The sequence below is a fragment of the Musa acuminata genome, chromosome BXJ1-5 (assembly GCF_036884655.1).
Source record: "Musa acuminata AAA Group cultivar baxijiao chromosome BXJ1-5, Cavendish_Baxijiao_AAA, whole genome shotgun sequence".
NCBI classification, from domain to species: Eukaryota; Viridiplantae; Streptophyta; class Magnoliopsida; order Zingiberales; family Musaceae; genus Musa; species Musa acuminata.
Genome location: NC_088331.1, coordinates 24,044,676 through 24,069,197, shown reverse-complemented (window position 1 = coordinate 24,069,197; position 24,522 = coordinate 24,044,676). Strand labels below are relative to the sequence as shown.

At 39.8% G+C, this 24,522-nt stretch overlaps 1 protein-coding gene across 1 annotated transcript; it reads right to left on the bottom strand.

Annotated features, from left to right (window-relative positions):
- Positions 1 to 3,314: 3,314 nt before the first annotated feature.
- Positions 3,315 to 22,707, bottom strand: LOC135674078 (uncharacterized). The gene is given in 12 exon segments (XM_065183525.1): positions 3,315 to 3,749; positions 3,913 to 3,996; positions 5,128 to 5,465; positions 5,467 to 6,506; positions 7,608 to 9,735; positions 11,377 to 11,529; positions 20,949 to 20,991; positions 21,390 to 21,420; positions 21,504 to 21,603; positions 21,746 to 21,928; positions 22,009 to 22,142; positions 22,331 to 22,707. Coding segments are annotated over 12 exon segments (4,323 nt in total). The 5' UTR covers positions 22,361 to 22,707; the 3' UTR covers positions 3,315 to 3,690.
- Between the last annotated feature and the right edge of the window lie 1,815 nt (positions 22,708 to 24,522).

The following is a 24,522-nucleotide window of genomic DNA, read 5'->3' as shown; positions in this document are numbered from 1 at the left end:
TGCGTTTCTCAATGGCAACCTCGACAAAGAGGTGTATATGATACAGCCTAAGGGGTGCGTGCCCAAGGACTGCTCAGATAAGGTATGTAGGTTGCTTAGGTCCATTTATGGACTAAAGCAAGCTTCCCGAAATTTAAATATAAGATTTGATGAGGCAATCAGATCTTATGACTTCATTCAGAATGAAAATGAGCCTTGCGTGTACAGGAAGGTAAATGGGAGTGCTATCACTTTCTTAGTGTTATATGTGGATGACATCCTAATCATTATAAATGATATAGGAATGTTATCCACAGTAAAGGCTTAGTTATCTAGACACTTTTCCATGAAGGACTTAGGGGAAGCATCCTATATTTAGGGATTTGGATCTATAGAGATAGATCTAAGAGGATGCTTGGCTTGTCTTAATCCAAGTACATAGACACCATTGTCAAAAGATTTGGCATGAAAAATTCTAAGAGAAGTCTCATACTGATAAGACATGTGATATCGCTTTCTAGGAATATGTCCCAAAAGACTCCTGAAGAAAATGCGAACATAGATAGGATACCCTATGCCTTACTGATAGGGTCTATCATATATGTCATGCTATATACTAGGCCAGATATAGTGCATGCTTTGAGTGCCACGAGCAGGTATTAAGCAGATCCAAGCTTGGAGTATTGGAAAACAGTAAAGTGTATCCTTAAGTACTTACGAAGTACTAAGGATCTTTTACTGGTATATGAAAGTAGTAGCCTCAAGGTTGAAGGCTACACAGACTCAAGTTTTCAGTCCGATATCAATGATAGAAAGTCAAATTTGGGGTATGTGTACACCCTGAATGGAGGAGCAGTATGTTAGAAGAGTTCAAAGTAAGATACTATAGCTGACTCGACTATAGAGGTGGAGTACATTGCTATAGTAGAAGCAGCAAAGGAGGGAGTTTTGATGAAGAAGTTCATCATAGATTTTGGGAGTCGTGCCGGACAACAAGGAGTCGATTCCCTTATATTACAACAACAATGGGGCAATTACTCAAATGAGGGAACTCGGATCTCATCAAAAATATTCTAAGAAGGTTCTAGCTTATCAGAGAGTTTATGGCTCGAGAAGATGTAGTAGTGGAAAGAGTTTCATCCGAAGATAACACCGCAGATCCACTGACAAAGCGATTATCTCATGTTATCTTTGAGCCTCACATGAGTCTGATGGGGATCAAACATAGAGGTGATTGGCTTTAGGTCAAGTGAAAGACTGTTGGTCATGGGTGCCTTGCAAGCCAATCACATGAGTAATGGCACGTGTAACATAATATGCATTCTTTCTACTTATTATATTTTTTGATATTTTATCACTTTTGCTTATTGCATAAATATATTGTGATGTTCATGGATCTGTGTAATGGGAATTGGATCGTGATGAGATCACGATAATAAGACTGATTCGCCTTTAAACACAGATCCTAAATAATCTCGATCATAGGTTACTCGAGAGAGATATCGAGATAACCGAACAAATTGGTGTACTATATATATGTACATATAATGGAGGCAACTAATCTCATAGCTACCCGTGTGGGGACACTAGGGCTATAGTGCAGGTGCTCATTGGAGAATGAGTTCGCTGATTGATCCACTCACGGAATGATAGATGGTTAATGATACCTCATTGTCAACTAGTGATTTTGTTATCCCAATGGTATACTTGGTCCTTAGATTTAAGACATCAAGGATGTCTTGTATGAGTACTCCACTCTTTGATACCAGACTTATATGTTTCGAAGTTTCAAATCTAGCACAATAGGTCATCGGGAGTGGCAGCCAACCTTACATGGACTATTGAGTGTCGATAGAGGATCATCTACTCTTGGTATCATAAGAGGAATATCTCATGTGTTCTTGCTCAAACAAACTCCTGGCCAGGGTCATTTAGATTGAGAGAGAAATTTCTCCGAGAGAATCCAATTAGAGTGAGACTCGAATAGAAACTATATGGGTCTGATAGTACCGTGCCCGGTATATAGTTTTTGGGATATTATATGAATAAGAGATTATAAGTATATGGTAACTAAGGACAAACAGGTCCAATGGATTGGATTCTCTTGTATCGTTTGGGGACTACGACGTAGTAGCCTAGTACGTCCGTAGTCGATTAATCGAGTGAATTATTATGGAGATAATAATTCACTAAGTCAGAAGGAGTTCTAAGAGCTATGACTCACAGTCAACTCAATATAGGGCCTAGAGGGTCACATACATATGATAGGCATTATGACGAGTAGAGGTTCGGATATGAAATATCTGTCGAAACCCCAATTTTATTGGATATCTAATAAACTCATGAATTGTTGGATCCTAGGGATAAAATCCAATAAGAGTCAATAAGAGATTGTTGGATAGAGATCCACTATATTGAATAGAGCGAAAGAAGAGAGTGCAAAAAAAAGAGAGTAATCGTCAAATGAGATATGTCATTTTATTTCTCATGTGAACCCTATTTAAAATAATTAAAATATTTAAGTAATTTCAACTATATTATAAAACTGATCGATTCATGTTGTAGTTACCCCAAAACAAATCAGGTCAATTTATTCATTTTGATTTTTTTAACATAACCACTTTGTTAGACAACTTGGTTAGTCATTTGATTCTCGGTTTTTCTGATCCGATCACCCAGTTGGGTTATGCAAGTATTACGAGGGTCACAGCATACTACAAGAATGTTCAGAAATATGACCTAGCGTGATACCAGAATGGTCGATGGCCTTCGAGCTGCCTATGACCGCCACGGTTCCTATCGCTTTTGACCTCCACCGAAATCCACACCGTTGACCTTCAGAAGTGGGCTGGCAGGTATGATGATTAAAGGTGGCCGTCGGAGCACCACCGAGGTGCTCCTCTCCGGCGTCCTAGAGAGAGGCATTTTGATCAAGCGCATGCACCACAACAAGGATCATTATGAAAACCCATCCTAGAGATGGTGGCATTCTGATCAAGTGCATGCACCACAATAACGACCATTATGAAAGCCCAAGACTCATGAGATGAGACTTGTTTCTAGACTTGTTCATGGGCCCTAACGAGGCCCAGACAAATGAAGAGAATATTTTTTGATGGGCCCAGCATCAGCCATGGGTGCTTGTCCTCCCATCACTTCACAAACACTACACCAAGCAGATTCTCCAAACTAGATTGGCTAAGCGGAAAGATAAAAGAATCACCAAAGCTGGTACTTAGTGCAGTCACGTAAAGAGTTACATAGAAGTTCCCAAAATATGCAGGAAAACAAATATAGATCAGCATCTGAAGAATTAATTTCATGACAAACACAAATGACAGGAAGGAAGAAACAGAAGAATACACAGCACGGATTCTCTTTGTACAAATCAATTGCTTACTACCATACTCTTGCTCGTTTCTGTTCCAACAGATTTAGATATATAAAGACATACCACAAGTTGAAAAGGGCCAACAACTTCCGGCCATACAACATATTCCATGCTAACTGACAATTTATAGCCTAACTGATTCTAGGCAACCAAATCTACAACAAACTAACAGATGACAGCAGTTGAGAACCTGTAGATATGAACGGAGATGGAAGGATGCATATTGTGCATTAAAGCGGCCGTGTTGTATCTATTGGAAAATTGTAACAGTATGTACCTAAGCCGTAGAGCATCATAACTTTGCACTTCCAGATAAACCGTCACCGAGGCTTGGATTCCTTGCTCCGGAACGAAGATAGGGAGAAGAAGGAGCGTGGTGCTGCATATTTTGAGGCAGTGAGTCACAGAGAAGTCAGTTTAAGAACAAAGGCAACATATAAAACTACCCAACAATGATTTTATCATTTAGCATTATTGGAGAAGTCAAATGTGACTGCATGTGAACATTTCACAAACTTCCAGCATCAGGATATTGTTTTTACCTTTCAGGGAACTTCCAGTTAAAGGATCCTCCCTTAATTTGAAGTTTGCAGAAGGGTTTGAAATAGAGCTCCACAATGATTGAGCTGCATAGAACAAACCATGTTCAGCTACCATGCTTAGCAATAACCAAGAGAAAGTTTCTGAATTCTTAGTATAATATATTCAAACTGTGAATATTATCAAGGGATATTAAAGCCACCAAGCATATGCAGTCACCAGTCAGAAGAAAAAGGAATGGATCAAGAGGTTATCAAAAGATTTATTGCATGAATTGATGACACAAGGACTTCCTGACCGGTATCGACCACCTAAGCAAGGAATAAGCAACAGCTAAGTATATCTTATCTTTGTTTCTTGATATCTACAGCTCTCACTAGTCAGTAATCATAATGAAAAGCAATGCATTAAGGTGAAGTTTTGTTCTTCTCCATAATTGCATCCAAGGCTGGGCATTACATGATTGAAGACTTCCAAACTTTGGTGACTACAAAAGTAAGCATAAAATAGGCAACTGATGATACTTGATAAGCCTACAAGAAGGCAGAGCAATCATCTACAAGCAATCTACCTTATGCAATTCAAGCATGAAATATAAGTCAATGTCTCATGATGATTACTTGAGCAGGTTGTTGAGTTCCCTTTTCAGTAAAACTCCATGCCAGATGGCTGCCACAGTATGTGACAGGTATGGCATAATACATTGCTGTATCAGATGTTGGTTCACTAACAGAAAGAATAAAAGAAAGATAGCAAAATAGGAAAATTTAGGAGACAATCTACTTTCCATCCGAGCACCAATGTTTTCAACATAGGGCCACATGTTTGACAACTGTTGCAAGTAACTAAAAAAGAAGACCACATTCACAGGTCAAGCCTTCAAAGGCCCATGAAATGAAAGTGTCAAACATAGGTTTTAGTCTGACCAATCCCTCCTTTAGTGACAGGTAACAGACCAGTTAATGGATTCAATCATGTTGAACCAGTTAAAACAACTTTTTCAGCAGTACCCATCAATAGCATTGGTATGTGAATTCCATGTTCAGACTCCATGGTACATACTTATCAATAGCAACGGTAGGTGTGCATTCCACAAACATAATTAAAAATAGTGCAGTAACATAGCTTGATAAGAGGAAGTGTCATCAAGAAATGCATAACAGAATGTCATTCATTAAAGATGGTGGAAAGACTATCAAAGAGGAAAAGACTTGTACCTTGTTCAGGAAATATCTCTCCTTCATTGAACCCATCATGAGGAAATAAGCATCCCATTCTCGACTTCCTCAAGTCATCTGCTGGCCGTGTTGCCAAATCATGACCATCTTCTGTGTCATCATCGCCTTCAGAAGCTGTTGAAGCAGATACCCAATCAGTGACAAGAGTCTCCGCACCCCTACTCTTCCTTCCAAATTTCAGTAATCGTTTAAACCCTTTTGTGACGTCCTTGTGTGACTGTTGGGATGCATTAGCAACAATCATAGGCATCGGAGCACTTCCCCATTTCTTCCTCGTTCGAGCAGCATCTGTCTCCATCATTTGGTTAAGAGTGTAAATTCCATGATGCTGGACTGCCTACAGGTGAATCTACAAAAGCATCAATATTTGATGCCTCATGTACATAAGGAAATGAATTGTGTAGGTGTGGATTCCATAATCGAGGGCTTTCTCCTGCTGACTCTAATGTATTCCCTGCAGAAGTACTAAACTTAGGAGAAGCAGGAGCTGTATCATAATCTGCCTGGGACAGAGACGTTTGAACATCACCATATTCTGACCAAAATTCATCAGAATTTTCATATTCTTGAATGTGTTGTGGCTTATCACTATCGGAGTCAACAGGAAAATCAGATGCCTCAAGGTCTTGTTCAGCAGAAGGTCTCTCCAACAAATCTTTATCCAGGTCAGGTGAGTCCTCTTGCTGAATTATACCTTCAGAATACTCTCCATTCTTATTCAACCTAGAAACCACAGAGGCTTTGGATTTAATGATATTAGACTCTAAAACAGGACCTGAACCTTTCCCTTTCCTGATCAATTGTTTAAACTCCTCGGTCTTGTGGACTTTATTGATAAAAGCAGCATCCCTTTGTGCCTTGGAAAACCCAGGGCTAACGGAATTGAGAGGAGAAAGGTTCTTCAATTCACCAGGAATAGCTGCACTTTTTCTCATGGACGAAGACCTACGTGGCTTGTCTTCCTTAACAAGGTTAGTCTCTTCAACAATGCTCTTGCTTCGAGAATGGAATTTTGGTTTCTCTCGTGTATTTACCCTGTTAATTGCCGCTGATGGCTTTGCATTTTCCTTTCTGAAGTCAGAGAAGTTGGAAAGTGATTCAGCAAGAGGATTTTCAGTTCGAATCATGTGCTTTACTGACACAGTTCCGGTAGACTTTACAGAAGTCTTTGGAGCTGAAGCTACTGATGGCCGAGGAGTAGAAGAAGACAAAGTTTTTGTAGAGAAAAGCTTCAGGGAGTTGGTACTTTTAGAAGAATTGTCACCAATTGAATCATTGTAGGATGTATGTTGCCCATGACCAACTTGTTTGTACAAATCATCCAGATCTTCCCCCTCTTCGTGAACAGAGTCAACAGCCTGTTACCAGAAAAAGAATCTGTTTAGCCAGAAATGATAGTTGGAAAATTAGATTTAGCAAAAGAAACAAGCAAAAAGAAAGGAGTAACAACTTTATAGAATAAAGAAATCGCCCATTAGTTTTTTTTTTCAAATGTCATGACATTTTAAGTTATTACTCCAAAAAGCACCACAAACTTGATTAGTGCCAAAAGCTGTCGGTAGAGCACATGGATTTTACCACGTGGTCATGGGTTTGAATCTAATAGTTCTGAGTGCATGGTGATAATTAAAAAACAACATAAATAAAAAGTTTATATTGTTGAGGTAAAAATGTTTAGGTTGATGTGTGAACATTCATGAATAATTAAATGCAACTTTGATAGCAGATAAAATAAGGAATGATCATTTAATATGATATTTAGAAGATATAAAATAATTATTATTAATAGTATGAGGAAAGATAGAGGGAGATATAAAAAGACTTTCCTTGAAATTATAAATGAAAATTTTAAATCTTAATTTAGATCAGGATATGGTCCTTTACAAGGCTTGATGGTGGCAAAAGATCTTATAGCCAAACCCAGATAGTTGTGACTTGTGACATTATGTTTTGTTGTTGTTGTAAACTTGATTAGCACCAACCAGTGAAAATAGGAGCTAAAGAATTTTAGTACAAATAAATTTGATGTCATTCATTCTCCTTTCTGCTAGATTGCTTCATTTGAACTCTTTCTCTCTAGTCTAATACAGACAATAAAGCAGTTCATAACAAAAGGCTTCAGTCAATGCAGGGTCTAGGGAGGATCATATATCACAACTAAATATGATCTAGAATAGACATAACCGAAGTAAATGTTTTGGTGTAGACTTGCATATCTAATAACATGAACTCTAGTAGTACATGAAATTAACATGTAATTGAAGAAAAAAGACATGTAAAATGATCATTTGCAAATTCTTGAACTCAATTAGTATTTAACCAGATCATATCCATCTAGATCTAAGGATGTCATTACCATAAACCTGGAAATTAATAAGCAGCAATAGTATGATGACTCTAGAGGAAATAATGCATAAACATAAAAATTAAAGGTTGTTACAAGGTGAATTTTTCACTACCTGATTTTTGCAATTTATGGATGTACTACTAATAGATCTCAACTTTCCTGCATGATGATGAGTGTATTTTGAACCATGTCTATCAGCAGTTCCTGAATATCTGGAATTCATCTCAGCTTGACTACGTTCCAGGCTGTCACGCATTGCCTTCATTTTTGCATCCTTCTGAACCCTTTCTGTTTCCCACTCTTCCAATAGCTTTGCATCTCGTTTCTGCATGTACTTAAAGAAAAATTTTCCTCTAGAATCATCTGATGGACTGACAGCATCGAACTTTTGGTTCATACTGCTACAATGCTCCTTATTGCCTACCATTTTCAGCAGGAAATTGGCATCAAAATCTACAACATTGTTCGGAATATTCCTTGGATATTTCTTCTCAGGCACTTGATCAGGAAGTACCACTGCATGTCTTTTCTCCATAGCCATGGGAACATGATCCTCCTGGACATCTACAGGTCTGCTTCTTTGAGAGGAAGCTGTCTGCTCACTGAGAGTTCCAAGCTTATGTGCAGCAAAAAGTTTTTCCAACTCATTAGCCTTCATTTGTAATTCATCATTTAATTCTTGATTTCGTTTAGATGCCATCCCAGCCGGAAGCTGCTCCATCTGATATGCAGAAGGTGGTTCAATTTCCTTAGTTTTTGTCAAAGGAAAAGCAGGCATGTGATCTGTATCACCCTGTATTATTTCGTCTACACTTCCCTTGGGAACAAATGATTGTTTAGGACAATTTATTTCCTGGTGACTGGCATCTTCTTTTCGTTTAACAGCCTTTCTTGCCACTGCTTCCTCCATTTTTACAGCATTTTTTTTCTTCTGAGATTGAGAAATCTGTAGATCACACTCCAATGACAAACCAGATGAAATTTTGAACCGGGCCTGAGAATCTGATAGGCCATTTGCTTTCACTTCTTTCGCTTCAACATCTGTTCTTCTCTCAAATGTCTGGAGTTGGTTAACCACCTCTGCTTGATCCTTCAGCTCAACACCATCTGATCGAGAAGGATTTTCTCTAGTTTGGGACTGCATAACTTGCTCTCTCCAGCTATTCTGCTTGGTCACAGCTGATACAGCTTGTGATATTTCCGGCAAAGCTACTTGATTTTTCATTTGCACGTGATCCTCTGTTTTTAAATGGATGTGACAGGCTGCATGATCTTTCAACTCAGCATTGTTGCTGGTTTCTGAAGCATCTTGATTACCCAATCCACAGTACTCCATCCTGCTCACAGAAGCACTTCTGTAATGCTTGTGCTGCCTCTTATCCAGCACTGGCCTGTCCTTGCTCATAGAAAACTTGATATCTTCAGCCTCAGTACAATCTTTATCACCAGGAAAATTTTTGCACTGGAACTGCAAAGAAGAAGAGGAAGTGACCATTCTTTCTTTAAGATCCAACCAGCATTGTGATGTTGCAGTATCCTTCAACTCAAAGGCCTCGGTCTCTTCAGATTTACTTAATGATGGACACGGCAAATTGGCAGATGTAGGATTTCCAACAGCATTCCTACTTTCTTTGTGGTCATTAAAAGTGTTACTGTTGCTGATGTTAAGATCAATGCTCATGTCACTAGCACCACTCCATCTTCTCAATACTGACTTCTCTGAAACATCAGAAGGAAGCCTCCTATGCTCCCATTTACCTGCTACTACCCTATTAACAATACCTGCAGTTGTGATATTTCGAGAACTTGAAGATTGTTCCTTTTGCTTGTTCTCAAATAGGTTGATCCTATCCTGCACGCTAAGCCGCCTAAAACTCCCTCCTCCATCCTGCTGAGCTGGCTCATTAGCTGATGAAGCACATGAAATAGGCTCCTCTGACACTGCCCTCCGCCGTTGGATGGGCTTGGCCTGCTCAGATGTGCCTAACTCTGTTGAGTTCAGCTGTGATGGCTGGCTAGTGTTGATATTGTGATGCTGGAGACCAGCACCATCAGGTGGTTTACCAGCACCACCATCCCCCAACTCTGGCTTGTCTATCGACGTGTCTGAGCTTGAGGAGGGGCAAACATTCCCATCAGCAAAACTTTTCAAATTTAGAGACACAGGCTGCGGTTGGTGCTGCTGGCCAATTAGCTCAGAATGCCTCTGGCAAAGCACAATAAATTTGTTGCATGCCTCACTGTTGCCAATACCAGGCAAGTTTCAAAGTGATTAATATCGTCATGCCAGTTTAAAGAACATTATGCATATGAGAAAAAGAAGATATCGAATAGCCAAGACAAACAAAAAAATTAATTTCAGAATTTGTCGAACACCAAGAAATATTACATAAAAAGAAAATCCTCTTGGGATCTGAAGACAGAAGAAGGCATCTTAGTATCCTAGCCAATGATTGTTGTACCGCTGAAAATGGTACGAAACAGGCAGCACATACCAATCCAAGCATGGGCCGGTATGTGGATCACCCCATTTCAGGCGATCCGGTCAAAATAATATAAAAATCAGAAAAAGCAGTGGGGCCCATACAGTTCGGCATTAAAAAAGAAAAAAAAAACAAATTAGGGCTCGCAAATTCTCACATGAATTCGTGAGCCCTCTTTTCACATATGACACTACTATCGTCGCCGCTGCTGCTGTTTCATGATGTCGCTGCTGCTGCTTTCCGATGCCGCCGCTTCGTGATGTCGCAGCTTCATGAATCCTTGGCACACTACTGCCAACGCCATTGCCGCTGTGTTCCTGCTTCTTCCTAGGTACACTCCCAGCTCTTCTCCTTCTCTTCTACCTTCTTCTTCTTCTCTACCACTGCTTCCTCTTCTTCCTTCTTCCTTCATTTTCATTTTTCCTCCTCTGTTCCTCTACCGCCCCTTCCACTTCTCCCTTTTTTCTTCCTCTCCAAAACACTGATATATACTGGTGTAACATGTGTCGGTACACTGGTACTAACTGGTACATACCAGTCTGACAGATCACCAAAACGGGTCCGGTACCCGAAATGGTGATCCTTGATCCTAGCATTAATGGGTTTTATACTTACTTTAGAAGGAAATCAAGCATAAACACAAAATTCAATGATATTTAGGGATGAAAGCTGATCAGGTTTGAGTACCTGAGACTTTCTAACACACTCAAAACAGGTTTGAGTACCCTATAATCAGGTCTGGTATCAGTTCGGATAGAAAAGTAGGTACCATTCTAGCTGACACATCATCCAACAGTAATTCAGGATAACCCTATTATAAGCCACGGGTCTGTTAACAAGGTGTTAAAAAGGACATTAATGTTTAACTCCAGATATCAAGGTTCCCAAACCAGTGGACTGGCTAGGAGCCATAAGAAAGAATCATGGGAACATCCCACCACAATCACTAGAAACTTCATAGGTTGAAACAGTGATAAGAAAAAGGAAAAAAAAAAGATGGCTCAGCCATTTTGCCAGCATGGTAGGAAGAACACAGGTGTCTCAGACCCTTGACACCGCCCGCCTAAAGGTGGGCATTCCCTCAACAAGTTCCATGCTTCCTATGCATACATCCTACCAACCAGCCACAACAGCATTACCAGAAGGGAGGTTGTGGTAAAAAGTGAAATGGAAAAATTGCACCCATACATCCAGGGAGATTGTCATCAAACATCTTTCACCCAAACCAAAAGGCCTAGTAGATCTTAGTCAGCAGCATAATGAGGGTACAAGGGCACAGAGTTAGACTTAACTAGCAATCTATATGTCTCCCCCAATTGCTAAATCGGTCGAAAGATTAGTCTTTTTTCTTATTTAGTTGGAAAAAGAATCTATCAGATTTAGAGTCCCAAAATTTACCTTAGGCGTTTTGCACCAAAATATTCTGCAAAAAGAAGAAGTTCAGAAACACTGTCAGTGGTAAATCCAGCAGAACATGCCCGAGCACAAGCTGTGGCCAGGTCTTGCTTGAGAGTCACAAGCCTCAAATCAATGGCTCTTAGAAGCTCCTTCCTGCAAAAGAAACCATATAAAAATTGATATTAATAGATAATGAAACAAGAAGCAATTTTTATTTGCCAGTCTTTTTATCTTTCAAGTTTCCACTTCAGTTAGTTGTCACGTGTGAAGCTTGAAGCTTGAAGCTAGTGCATACTGGAACTTGCAATGCATTCAACGAACCTGTTTGCAGATTATTTTGATATCCATAGGCACAGGATACTCCCATATTCGGAAGCCAAATTAAAGGATGACAACATCTAGTAGATGTTTAAAAGTAATCAAGTTGCAGGTTTAAGGAAAAATAAAAGTAGTTTTTATGGTTCCACATGATACTGAATAATGACATCCTGTAGCCAAGTACAAGATACAAATCTGTAAGATATTCCTTACAACCCACTCTAGACACTGAAAGTGTCAAATTTGCTTCAGTCAAAAGTCAGGTGTACACACTGCTCTCAGGAAACATAAACATGACTTTGGCAGATTAGATCTGATGCATCTTAAAGAAATCTTTTTGGCCCTAGAGTTGAGTAGGTTTGATCTCATCACACAAGCAAAAATGTGATATTTTTCTTGTTAGTTTTAAAATTTACATTGAATTAATTCTTTTATGTTACCACTTTGTTAGATTTTCAGCACCTTGTATCTTTTTTGCATCTTGAAAACCACATAACTATATTGAAAGCAATGTTTTGAATACCGGACCATACTACCCGGTATGGGCAGTCTGTATCGGTCCGCCAACAAACTGACACGCGAACTGCCCGCTATCGGGCAGTATCAAATATTTGGCCCCGTATTGAGCAATCTGGGGCTGTACCGGGCTGTTACGCACTTAGCAAGTTTTGCCTAAGTCATGTAGCACCCTTGCGTGTCTGTTCGCAAAGATCAACCTCCCCAAAACCTCTTATGGTCCCTTAGGACCTACAAAAGAGAAAACAAGTTATAAAAAGCATTTCACTCGGGATTCACAAGCAACCATTTCAACAAACACTTCATAGCCAATGCAAATTACAAACAAAAACATCATAAGCACTGAACGATCGCACAACAAAAGGTCCAAAATAGTCCACTACAGACCAAAATCCCCATAAGTGCCCACATGATACCACCTTTGTTTGCAAGCCTAAGTCGGTTACTAAAACCAACCAAAATGGGGCTACTAAGCCTACTGTCAACCCTTAATATACTGTGCAAAGTATGAACAAAACCAAAGGATACGAACATACATGAGCATTACATCAAACACCCCGTTTACAATTTTGTCTATGACATTCTACCCCACTTATTCCTTTGATATCCTCGTTGAAGCCTTTGCAGATGCTGCATCTCCTCACCTTTGCTAAGTCTTTAATCTTCTGCTCCAGCTGCAATGCGCCTCTTGACTCCCAACTGCACTCCGCCACTATTGTTGAATAGTAGAACTTTGATCTGTCATGCTGCTTCAACTTGCCAATAACTCTGACTCTGGTGTAGGGTCGGCTAAGCTGTACTGATCCCTATTGGTTCCTGTGGATCCCTTAAATGAAGAAAAAGACCATCCTTGGTATGCACAAGTCTCTCAAATACCTCATGCCGCTTAAATTTGATGGATGCTTGTTGGAGCTTTAATGAGCATCGCCTCGTAGACTTTGAAGTCTTTGGATCCTTCCTCCGTAAAATTTGCCCGTCGATTCTTCTTCCACTTGGTTGTCATATCCAAGTAGGTTCACATCACTTCCGCCTTCAATTGGCATTCTGTTGGGAAATGAAGTAGACAATCTACTCTCAGTAGCACCGATCACTATTGGTAAGGATTTGACAACTATTATCTTCCCTTAGATTTCTTCGAAGGGGTCTTTGGACTTGTGCAAAGTTTCCTCTGCTGGATACATAAGACAATTATGGTACTCGGTTTCACCCATTCTCTTAAGAGTTGAGAAGACAAAGGTTACTTGAGTTTGCCCGCCTCCTCGAGATTGTACTTCATGCATCGAGCTGGTTACAAGCCTTCGCCCGCTCTTTGCTTATACTTCTGAAGCACTCAAAGTGTTTGGACTCCTTACGTCAGGTTAGCTACTATGATCAAACTTCTCAATGCCATCAAACTTTTGGAATGCAAGAAGTTTTCACCCCAACTTGGAGCAAATCTCTAATAGTTTTGGTCGCCTCTGGAATTGTACCTTCTTCTCCATCATCTCTGTCGCCTACTCCTCTAAGTAGCAAAGGTACAGTACCGCATACTACCTAATTTGTTCCTTGGTCGAACACTCTTGTAACGATTCGAAGTCCTCCACTTAAGACTATTTTGATGAGAAGCTCATTAACACCGGTCTTACAAAGTTACCTGGCCTCCGCCCTTCAGCCTTGTCTCAGTTCTTGGAGCTTGCCTCTACATTCTTTACCTCCTCGGTCCCTTTCATGACCAAGCACTCTCCCTCCATAAAAGCAAGGGATCTATGACTCCACGAAAGTCCCGCCTCTACGATACCATGGTGCTATCATGCCCATGGCCCTACTATCCATCACCTCGTATCTGCATCCCTTTCGCGATCAATAGATCCACCTTCGCGACCCTGTGGCACTCCTCCGAGCCCACCTTTATTCTAACTGATACTTGATTTTTGGTAGCTAAGTCCCTCTGGACTCGTCGTCGCTTCCTCGCCCCTTTCGACTACTTGCTTCAACACCTCTGTATTCTCCGAGCAGTTCCCCTTGGTCGATAGAAAGACTGTAACTCCCATGCATTGCCTCCGCCATCAAGTTACAGGGCTCACGCCAATTCTATTCTCCTTAGCTTCCTTGGTAACAACGTTCGCTTATTCAACCTTGTCCTCTAACTTGCTGAGCTCCCTTAAGCGAATACGAGCTTTGGAGTAGTCCAACTCTCCAGCCGCTCCGATCATACTTCTACATGATCAAATCTCCCCATGGGACTCACTAGTACTTATATTCGAAATTCTCCCTCGGTGGTATATAACCCCTATATGCTGATGACCAAGGCTTTCATCCGATGCAAAATTCGATACACGTATGGAAGACCCACCTCTGCAATACCATGGCATTCACTCCTTGAATTAATGGCCCTTCTTGCTATCGTGATATTCACTGAAGTGGAGTTCTCAATAGCTTCCGATCATACCTTCATATGATCTAGCCTCTAGCGGGACTAGTTTTATGTGTATCATATTGCCACGAATTGTTCCACCACGATCTACTACACCATATCATCTCCTAGTGACATCTCTATTGCATTATGATCATTGTGGGATAAAATCGAATTGCAATCCCTCTATATATAACTTTTGTCAACACATCACAATGCCTCTTCCACCTTTGATTGTGTTCATTTTCCTTTGGCAATCGACCTTCCCACCCGCTCTCGGGTCACACCCAGACAAAGCATAGCTCTAGGACAATCCATCGCCTACCAGCTCCCTAAGTCCACCAACTTCACTGAAATTGGTACACACTATTCTCTAAATCCGGGGCTCTGCCCCCACCAGCACAATCTTCACTGCGCACCGCTTCCTTTATGGCAACTTGAACAGCAGTACCGTGGCATATTTTTCAAGAGTACCCGCCTCCGCAAGTTGAGTCACCTTGGTTCCTCCATCAAATGCTTATCTAAGATAAGGTGTATGTGCCTCGAAACTACCTTCATCTTTGACACCAAGCAAGATGAGCCTGCTCCATCAGAATGAGGGACCTATAGAACGATATGATCCCGCTCTTGCCTCTGCAAGAGTTCATGTCCTTGACCTATATCCAAGAAAAGTTTCGTGCCTCCGCTCCATGTTCCATCTTCTATGCCGACTCCCTTCATGCGGCTTGGGTACTTCATCAAGTTATACCCAAATTGTTCCGCTCCTCGATTGCATTGAGTTGATGGTGGCCCACACGTCCACCATTTCATGGGTCAGCCCTCCGTTAAGTTCGATCTCCATATCGGCTCCAAGTGTGCCTTTATTTTGTGTTGTCTTCGGTCACTCTCCCACTTGATCTCGCAATGCATCCACTAATGCATTACGTCATGTGAGATTATGCGATGACTCCTCGCCACTCACTCAGTTCGTTGAGCTTTGTGGAGTTATTGTATTGAGGTACTCCTCAACATGTGCGGTCCATTACATATGATTCTCCCTCTAGAGAACTGAGACTTATCCCTCCTGAATATCTGTCTCATTGGAGCAACTTCTATTTTCGCATCTTTTCCACTAGAAGTTTCGAAGACCACCATCCCCTTGGACTACTCTGTCTTGCTGAATAAACTGTGTATTGTTTTGCTCCCGCAAACATACTTTACTAAATTACGACTCCTCGCCAATACAACCCCCGTTGCACCCCTTATGGCCTAGTAACATACTGAACTCATTGCACAATTCAACCTTCTACGGACGTATCCTTCCCATGCCTAAGAGAAAATTTTAATGCTCCATGGTGCCAAAAAAAACGAGTTTCGGTCGCCTTGGGATGGCCACGAACATTAAATCATCGGCATACAAACCCTTCATGAGTACCGAATTATTCGAGTTAGCAATTTTCCTCACCTTTATGAGCTTTGCACAACTCTTTCGGTCGCTGAGCAACCCAACCCACTTTGCATGGTCTCATCCTTTACCAAGCGCCCCGCTTGCTTTGAACACCATCAAGTATGGTTGTCAACGTCGAGTCATAGCTCAAACTCTGTCATCCCAACCTTTGTGTGTTACGCATTCTTGCTAGTTTGCTTGTTCTCGTGATACCTCTCACACGAAGGGTTGGTTATTCCTCTGAATGCCAATCTCAGATGCCCGCTCCTCTGAGCGATTCTTTTCACGACACCTTCATTCTCATTTCCCCCAAACGGTCGTGTGTGCTAACTGCCCTCAACGCAACCCCGCTAGGTCCCCCACGTTTACATGCCAAGTGTTTCTATGTGTGCTTGTCCTGCTCTAATACCGTATGTAACACACTTAGCTGGTTTTTCCCAAGTCATGCAACTCCCTTGCATGTCCATCAGCAAAGGTCAGCCTTTCCGAAACCTCCTATCGTCCCTTAGAACCTACAAAAGAGAAAATGAGTTAGAAAAAACGTTTCACTCGAGATCCACAAGCAACCATTTCAGCAAACACTTCATAAACATCACAAGCTCTGAACAGTCGCATAATAAAAGGTCCAAAATGGTCCACTACAGACCAAAATCCCCACAAGTGCTCACATGACACCACCTTTGTTTACAAGCCTAAGACGACCACCAAAACAAACCAAAATGGGACTGCAAAGCCTACTATCAGCCCTTTACATGATGTGCAAAGCATGAACAAAACCGAAGGACACAGACATATATGAGCATTACATCAAACACCTCGTTTATAATTTTGTCCATGACAGGGCGGTAACGATCAAAATTTTGACCGTTACCGACCTGTACCGATCGGTACCGATTGATTTCAACCATTACTGAATGGTAACAGTGTTCTAATGATCAAATTGATCGTTGGAGGCCTCCTTAAGGGCTTTTAAACCCTTTCCACCCCCTTATTTCAATCCATTTCACTTTCACACTTTCTTAAACCCTCTAAAACTCATTTTTTCTTATATTCTCTCTCTTATTCTCATATTTTCACTCTCCTAAACTCAACAAAGTAATGAATTGTGGATTGAATCAAATCATGGAACTCGACAAGGTACTGGTCAAGTTTATGCACAGAAGGAGAAGGGAAAGCCAATGAATGATTTTGAGCAGATGCGATAGAGCCTACACGAGGTAGACACAGAATGAAGCTAATCATATTCACAGCCATCGTATTATAGAGAATCTTACAACTAATAGCAGTACGATGATAGTTGGTTATATTTCTCTGAGCAACAGTATGATACGGAGTAGTAAATCAGTAACGAAAGTAGGAATTCTAACATTCACTAATACATGCCTCAAGAGCCACCTCAGACACATGATTAAGGACGATCAACCTACGACCATCATCACATTGATGCACAAATGGTCTACGATGTATCAATACACCATATCATGGGATCAATTTCAGGATTGGGTCCGATAAACATATCATATTGATGTACAAATACATAGGATCGAAGACTCTAATCCATCGCCCATGGAGGCTCGTTGTTCATTTTGGTGGTAGAATCAAGTATATCTATACATGTGATTAATTTGAATCTTAAAGTTTAAGTTGTATACAAAATAATCTAACAATTCAAATAATTTTTCTGTAGATAATTCAATATTAATGGAAGGATGATCCGGAATGGACCGAAATTGCAAACCTTGCACAAGGTTATTCCTTAAAGCCCAAAAAAGACATGTGACACTTTTCTTATCTAATTTATATTAGTTTTGCTAAAACTATACTAAATATATATTTATTTCTAACTTAAAAATCCTATCCTAACTTTTTTTATATTTTTCGGATATTTTTAAAGGGTTTTATGCCTATTTTAGGCGAAGTGTTCAGTACATCGTACCGTACCATATCGAGCAAAGCTCGATACACTAGTACGGTACAATATTTAGAACCTTGATTAAAAGATTAATTCCAACATGTAGAAATCCTTTATTAAATTTGCTAGTCATAGGTGCCCAGCAAGCCAATCACGTGAGTGATGGCACGTGTGACTTGATACAAAATTTTTTTGCTTATTATATTTTGGCATATATCACTTTATAACTATTGCATATGTGCATATATATATTGTGATGTCCTTGGATTTGTGCAATGGGAATCGGATTGTGATGAGATCACGATGATGAGATCGATTCACCTTTAAACACATATCCTAAATAATCCCGGTCATAGGTTACTCGAGAGGGACATCGTGATAACCGGACAAACTAGTGTGCTATATACCCGTCCATATGATAGATGCAGCTGGTCTCATAGCTGCTCGTGTAGGGACACTAGGGATACAATACGATGTACTGAACAGTTCCCTAGGGATACACTAGGGATACAGTACGATGTCCATAGGTGCTCATTGGAGAATGAGTTCACTGATTGATCCGCTTACGAAATGCTGGATGGTTGATGATGTCTTATTGTCAGACAACGATTCCGTAGTCCTAGTGGTGTATTTGGTCCTTAGACTTGAGACACCAAGGATGTCCTGTATGAGTGCTCCACTCTTTGATACCAGACTTATAAGTTTGGCTGTCCCAGATCTAGTACAGCTGGTCATTGGGAGTGGTAGTCGACCTTACGAGGGCTATTGAGTGTCGATAGAGGATCATCCACTCTCGGCGTGATGAGAGGAATATCCCATGTGTTCTTGCTCAGACAAATCCTTGGCCAGGGTCATTCGGGTTGAGAGAGAAAGAGTTCTCCGGGAGAATCCGATTAGAGCGAGACTCGAGTAGAAATCGTATGGGTTTGACAGCACCATGCTCGATATACAGTCTCTGAGATATTAGAGGGATGAGGGACTATAGGTACACGGTAACTGAGGATAGACAGATCCAATGGATTGGATTCCCCTGTATCGTATGGGGACTACGGCGTAGTGGCCTAGTACGTCCGTAGTCGATGAGTCGAGTGAATTATTACAGAGATAATAATTCACTGAGTTAGAAGGAGTTCTGACAGGTATGACTCACGGCCAGCTCGATATTAGGCCTAGAGGGTCACACACATATGGTAAGCATTGCGATGAGTAGAGGTTCGGATATGAGATATCCGACGGAGCCCTTGTCTTATTGGATGCAGATCCAATACCCACTTGGGGTGGACCCATTAGGGTTTGATAGGGGACCTCTATAAATAGGAGGGATTCAGAGCCTCATAAGCTAGAGCCTTTGCTTGCCTTTCCTATTCTCCTCTCCCTCTCCACCTCAGAGCAGGCCTGGAGTTTTGAGGAGCGTCGTCGCAGCCCTGTTGTGTGGATCACCGCTAGAGAGGACGCTTGACCTCCTTCACCCTCTCCTAAGGATCTGCAAGGAAACAAGGATATACAATCTCCCTAGGTAACACAATCTACTCTATACGCAGTTTTAAGTTTCGCGGATTTTGCGCACCAATCTTCGCACGACGACGAACTTCTCTTTGGCAATCGGGGATTTTGTTTTCTTGTTCTTCCGCTGCGCATGTGATGTCGCCCCCAAGATTTCCCAACAAAATTTCTGAACACAAAAATTCATATACTTACTCATTTAAATTAAACCAGAAAACTGGAACTTGGGAATGCAATAGGCACAAAATGAGGGTATTTCACTTATAAATGAGGGTCAATATCTGGGGTAAGAGGATTAAAGGGAGGTGTTTAAAGCTCCATCAATGGCGACCAAAAATGTTAGACAAAAGCCTAAGAAAAGAGTAACTTCAAAAGCATGAAAACAATATCACACATTACCAACAGCTCCTATCCAAGCTAAACTTTTCAGTCAAGAATTTGCAATCTTCTTTATTGTTTGGCATTCTAAGTTTGAGACCTTCAGAATGTATTGTGAACTACATAAGTAACGTTAAATGACTCCAATTGTCACAAACACATTCAACCAAACTTATTTTTTATTAATGAATCCCCTACCTACATTTTGTAGTCCAGCTTAAACCCTGCAACTAAATTTTACCATGCATTTGCACAACGTGAACATTTCTACTCCCAGCTATCCTTACCGATACCAAACTGATTATCAGAAGAAAGCCTTTCCTAACAAAGATGTTCTATAAAACCATGCAAGAAAAACAAGGAGAAAGTTTCTTAATTTTCCCCTCCACCATACATAACTTCTTTTTTCCTTCAATCCTTGTGTCTATCATTTGCTCTGCTCATTGCTATGTGAGGGGACCGATGAAGGACCATACCAACAGACAAACTGAAATCCAGGTCATAAAGATCCATGTCAACAAGTCAGTTGCCAGCCAGGAAATACATGATGGCTGTATTTCTTTTGCAATTTTCATTACTAAATTTTTATTTTCACATTAAGCGAATTGAAATTATAAAATATTTTTTAAAACAGATAGTCTAGATGTGGATTTCCTTTTCACAACACAATTAAAGATTAGATGGTTTAACACCTCCAGATTTCTAACTCAAATCAAATCCTAATCTTACACAAGCTATTGATTACTTTAATAATGAGGCTGCTAAGATCTAATGTAAGGCCATTGATAGTTAATTGGAACGATTAGCATGATTTCCTCAAAAGAGATCATGAGTTCCTAAAAAAGAGATTTCTACTTTCTCATAAAAGTAACAATCTTGAGGATTCATTTATATATATACATATATGTGTAATGCCATCAAACCAGGGGAGAATCAACAGGTAGGTTATTCTAGAATTGCAATATTGATTTGATTGTTTACTTATTAGTTTATCTCTTCCTTTAAATAACAGAATTCTAGAAAAAAGCAAACGCATACAAAATAAAAATCATATCACCAACTTCACTACAAATAATGGGAAACTTCATACTAGCTTGTTCAAGTAAGCAATAAGAAGAGAAGTTTACTTTGTTATATCTGCAGCTGCTACAGTATTTGTACCATCTTCACCTGAATAAAAATCCAGACAAAATTTTGTATTAACAAAAGATGAAGCTAATACATCAGTTACAAAACAAAAGGCAAAAACAACACATGAATTATTTCTTAAAGAAGAACCATCAAAGGCTTTCTATGTACCAAATAATGTTTGAAATCTTACCGATGATACAAGAAATATGAGAATCAAATGCACAGAATTATGGTAAGACAATGAGTAATGAGTTATAATGTATATAAACATTATCAGGGAAAACATGACACACTAATCAAGGGAAAAGTGTGAACACAGAGTCATAATTATGAAAAGATGAGGGTGATTGAAACGTATTGGTTACAGAAAGTAATCTCTACTACAGGCTCTCATTTACATCATTTTTATATCCAATGCTGTAGAAAACCAAACATACCTGATGTACCAGGAAGTGTATCTCCTCCACCCTGGATTAGCAAGTTGTGCAAGTTCAGACAATGCTAAATGGAAGTAGCTTCAAATTCCAACTATCTACAATCAAGTGCATTACCTGTGCATATATTCTCCTGGCCCCTTCTAACTGCAACATCTCTGCATAATAGGTATTGGCTGATTCCAGCACCTCAGGTGTACTCACAAACCGAACAAACCTGCAACCAATACTTATTGTTAAAGAAAACAAAAGTCCTTCGAGCCACCAATAGTTCCTGGAGTATACCACATCATAAATCATGAAAAATTGGCTGAAGACCCATTTGATTGGCAGAAGTGGCCGCACTGTCTCAATCGTACCTTTCAAGAGTTCCTTTGTTGAACCATGAGCCAGCATCGTGAGATTTTTCAAGCTCGAGCTTTATCGACTTGTCTACCCGTGCAGCCTGCTCGTCTGCAACCTTCAAATGCGTGATGAACGGCTTCAAGAAACCAGAAGCAATCTTCTCAGTTTTTCCATTTCCCGAGACAAACAATTCGCACCTGCAAAAGGTAATCTTCGTCTTTACAAGATATTGTCAGAAAATAAAACCCCCAAACCCATCTTGAAGGAGCATTCTCACCGTGAGCGTCTAGGCGAGAGCTTGAACACGGCGCAGTCAAGAGAAGTGTCTGAATTCATCATTCGACCAAGCAAAGCAGCTCCTTTATCATCCCCTGGCAACTCCACTCCCCCGCAACCCAAAATCCTCAAACCCTGCAATATTTCAAACCCACCATGCATCGCCCAAATTCCAATAAAGGGAAAAACGAAATTAACTACACCACATCGAAGCGTGACTCAGATCTACCAGATCAAAGCAACCTCCTGTGGATCCACATCAGAACCAAAGCCCTAAACATAAAAGGACAGTCCCGACAAGTATCCACGCAGATTCAACCGACCCGCAACGGATTCCCGCAATGCGAGGGCATCAAACGCCCCGATCGCCCGATCGAGGCCGTCGAGCGGCGGGGAGGGGAGGTAGCGAAGCTAGGGCCGCATCAAGAACGCACTTTGCAGCCGTCTCCGCGGATCACCGGGCTCGATCTGTGATCCAGGTGACGGTGGGCGTTCAAAACCGATCAAGGAGCGGTGGGCGCCAATGGGGGCGATGTAGGAGAGTTCTGGCTCCGACTCACAGCGCAGTGTCGCGTCTGGTGGAAGAAGTGTTTGAGTTGCCGTCCGCTTTGCTCCTCCCTCACCACATCTTATTCTTCCTTAGGTAGAGGAGAGAAGAAGAGTCTCTGAGAGAGGGGTTCGTGTGTGTAGAGGGAGTGTGTCTTCGTGTGGGGGACTTTGGGAACAGCTTTCTGGTGGCTCGCAAAGGAAACTTGAGTTCCCCATAATACCCCTGAACTTTGCCAAATTTTCATTCGATGGTACTTCTTCTACAATCCACAAAAATTTATATTTTAGTTAATTAAAAATATTCAAATTTTAATTTATATTTTTTAGTTGAAAATCATTTTAGGTTCACTTTATTTTTTTTTCTTGTACTATTAATACTAATTGTCTCATTCCTCTTAAATATATTTTCTCTCATTTTATTACAATGTGGTCATCCATGTTTTCTACTATAATTCAGTGAACAAAATCCTATATAATTTTTTATTCAATTTAAATTTTTAAATATTATCTTTAATGTTAACGTTAATCCTTTGCCCATTAGAGTTACCAATGTGATTAACATAATTAATTATCATAATAAAAATGATACAACAAAAACCTATAAACAAAAATAAATCTTTTTTTTTCTTGCTTTTCTTATCTCGAGAGAAGGCTTATTAGGCATATAAACAGTAAGTATTTTCTGAAATAAAAGGATTTTATTTATTAGTTGAAATTGTCATGTCCCTAAAGATTATATCATTACTCTCCAAGTGAGAGATAAGATTAGATTGTTGACTGATATGAATTCAAGCTCAAAGATTAGAGTATAAGCTAGTATGAAAATATTATTAGAACTAAAGTGTCGACTTGTTGAGGTTAAATATTTGAATCATCTCAAGTGCACCAGATTTGATCGAAAAATTATAATAATTTTACGTCTTCACTTCTTCTAGGCCATCTCATGCATTCATCATCTAAAGGGTTTGAATCAGGGTGAGTATTTTGTCCGATCCATAGATTTCTTGAAATAAAAGCTGGTACCTCTAAGAGAGGAGTTGTTAGTAAATGGACTATCACAAAATAATGATGTCATTGGTAAGGCTATAGAAAGATCGGGTGAGTTTGAGACTACTCAGAAAATCTCAACACATTAGGTTTTAAAAACCTTCAACCTCATGGAGTAGGGTTAGGAGCAATGGTTGTTAATTTTAGAATCATTTATATTCTTTCATAACAATGGAGGAAACTAAAAAACCAAATAGATATGAGTAAATAATTTCATTATAATTTTTCTAAAAAAATTAATTTTTGAAAGAATATTTAGACACTATAAACTTCCAATTTTATCAATACTCATTTTGTCCTTCCCTTGGTGCCTGTAAATATTTTTAGAAGTGATAAACTCAGAAAGGTATAGGCTCCATACCCATCGATCTCCTTTAACAAATGAATACTTTTATTTTTTTAATTTAAATTTATATTAAAAATAGGTTTATTCCAGTATCGATTAGAGATAATGTTGATGAGATATTTGAACTAACAAAAGTAATAACAACTTAAAAAGATAGATTATTTATTTAAAGAAATATTGGTAAATCATGGATCTTTCCATAAAAGAAGCTTTGATTAATCCCACCAATTTTTGTTCTAGATTTAATAATAATTTAATAGATATCTTTTCATATAAGGAGGATTTCTTAGGACTTGGGTTCCAAGGGTTAGGGTATGTTAAGATCAAAATCAGCATTAAAAGGGGGGTGAATTAGTGCTTCGATAAAAATCTCAATGATTCGAAAACTTTCATTCGTTGAAAAATCATGTCGAAAATATTGAATGTATGCTTAGCTTAGAATAAGTGTAATAAGTAATTAAAATAATATTAATGATAATGAAAAATAAAACAGAAATATAAACCGAGTTTTATAGTGGTTCGATCGTCGTGAACTACATCCACTCCTGATTCCTCCTCTGTTGAGGCCAATGC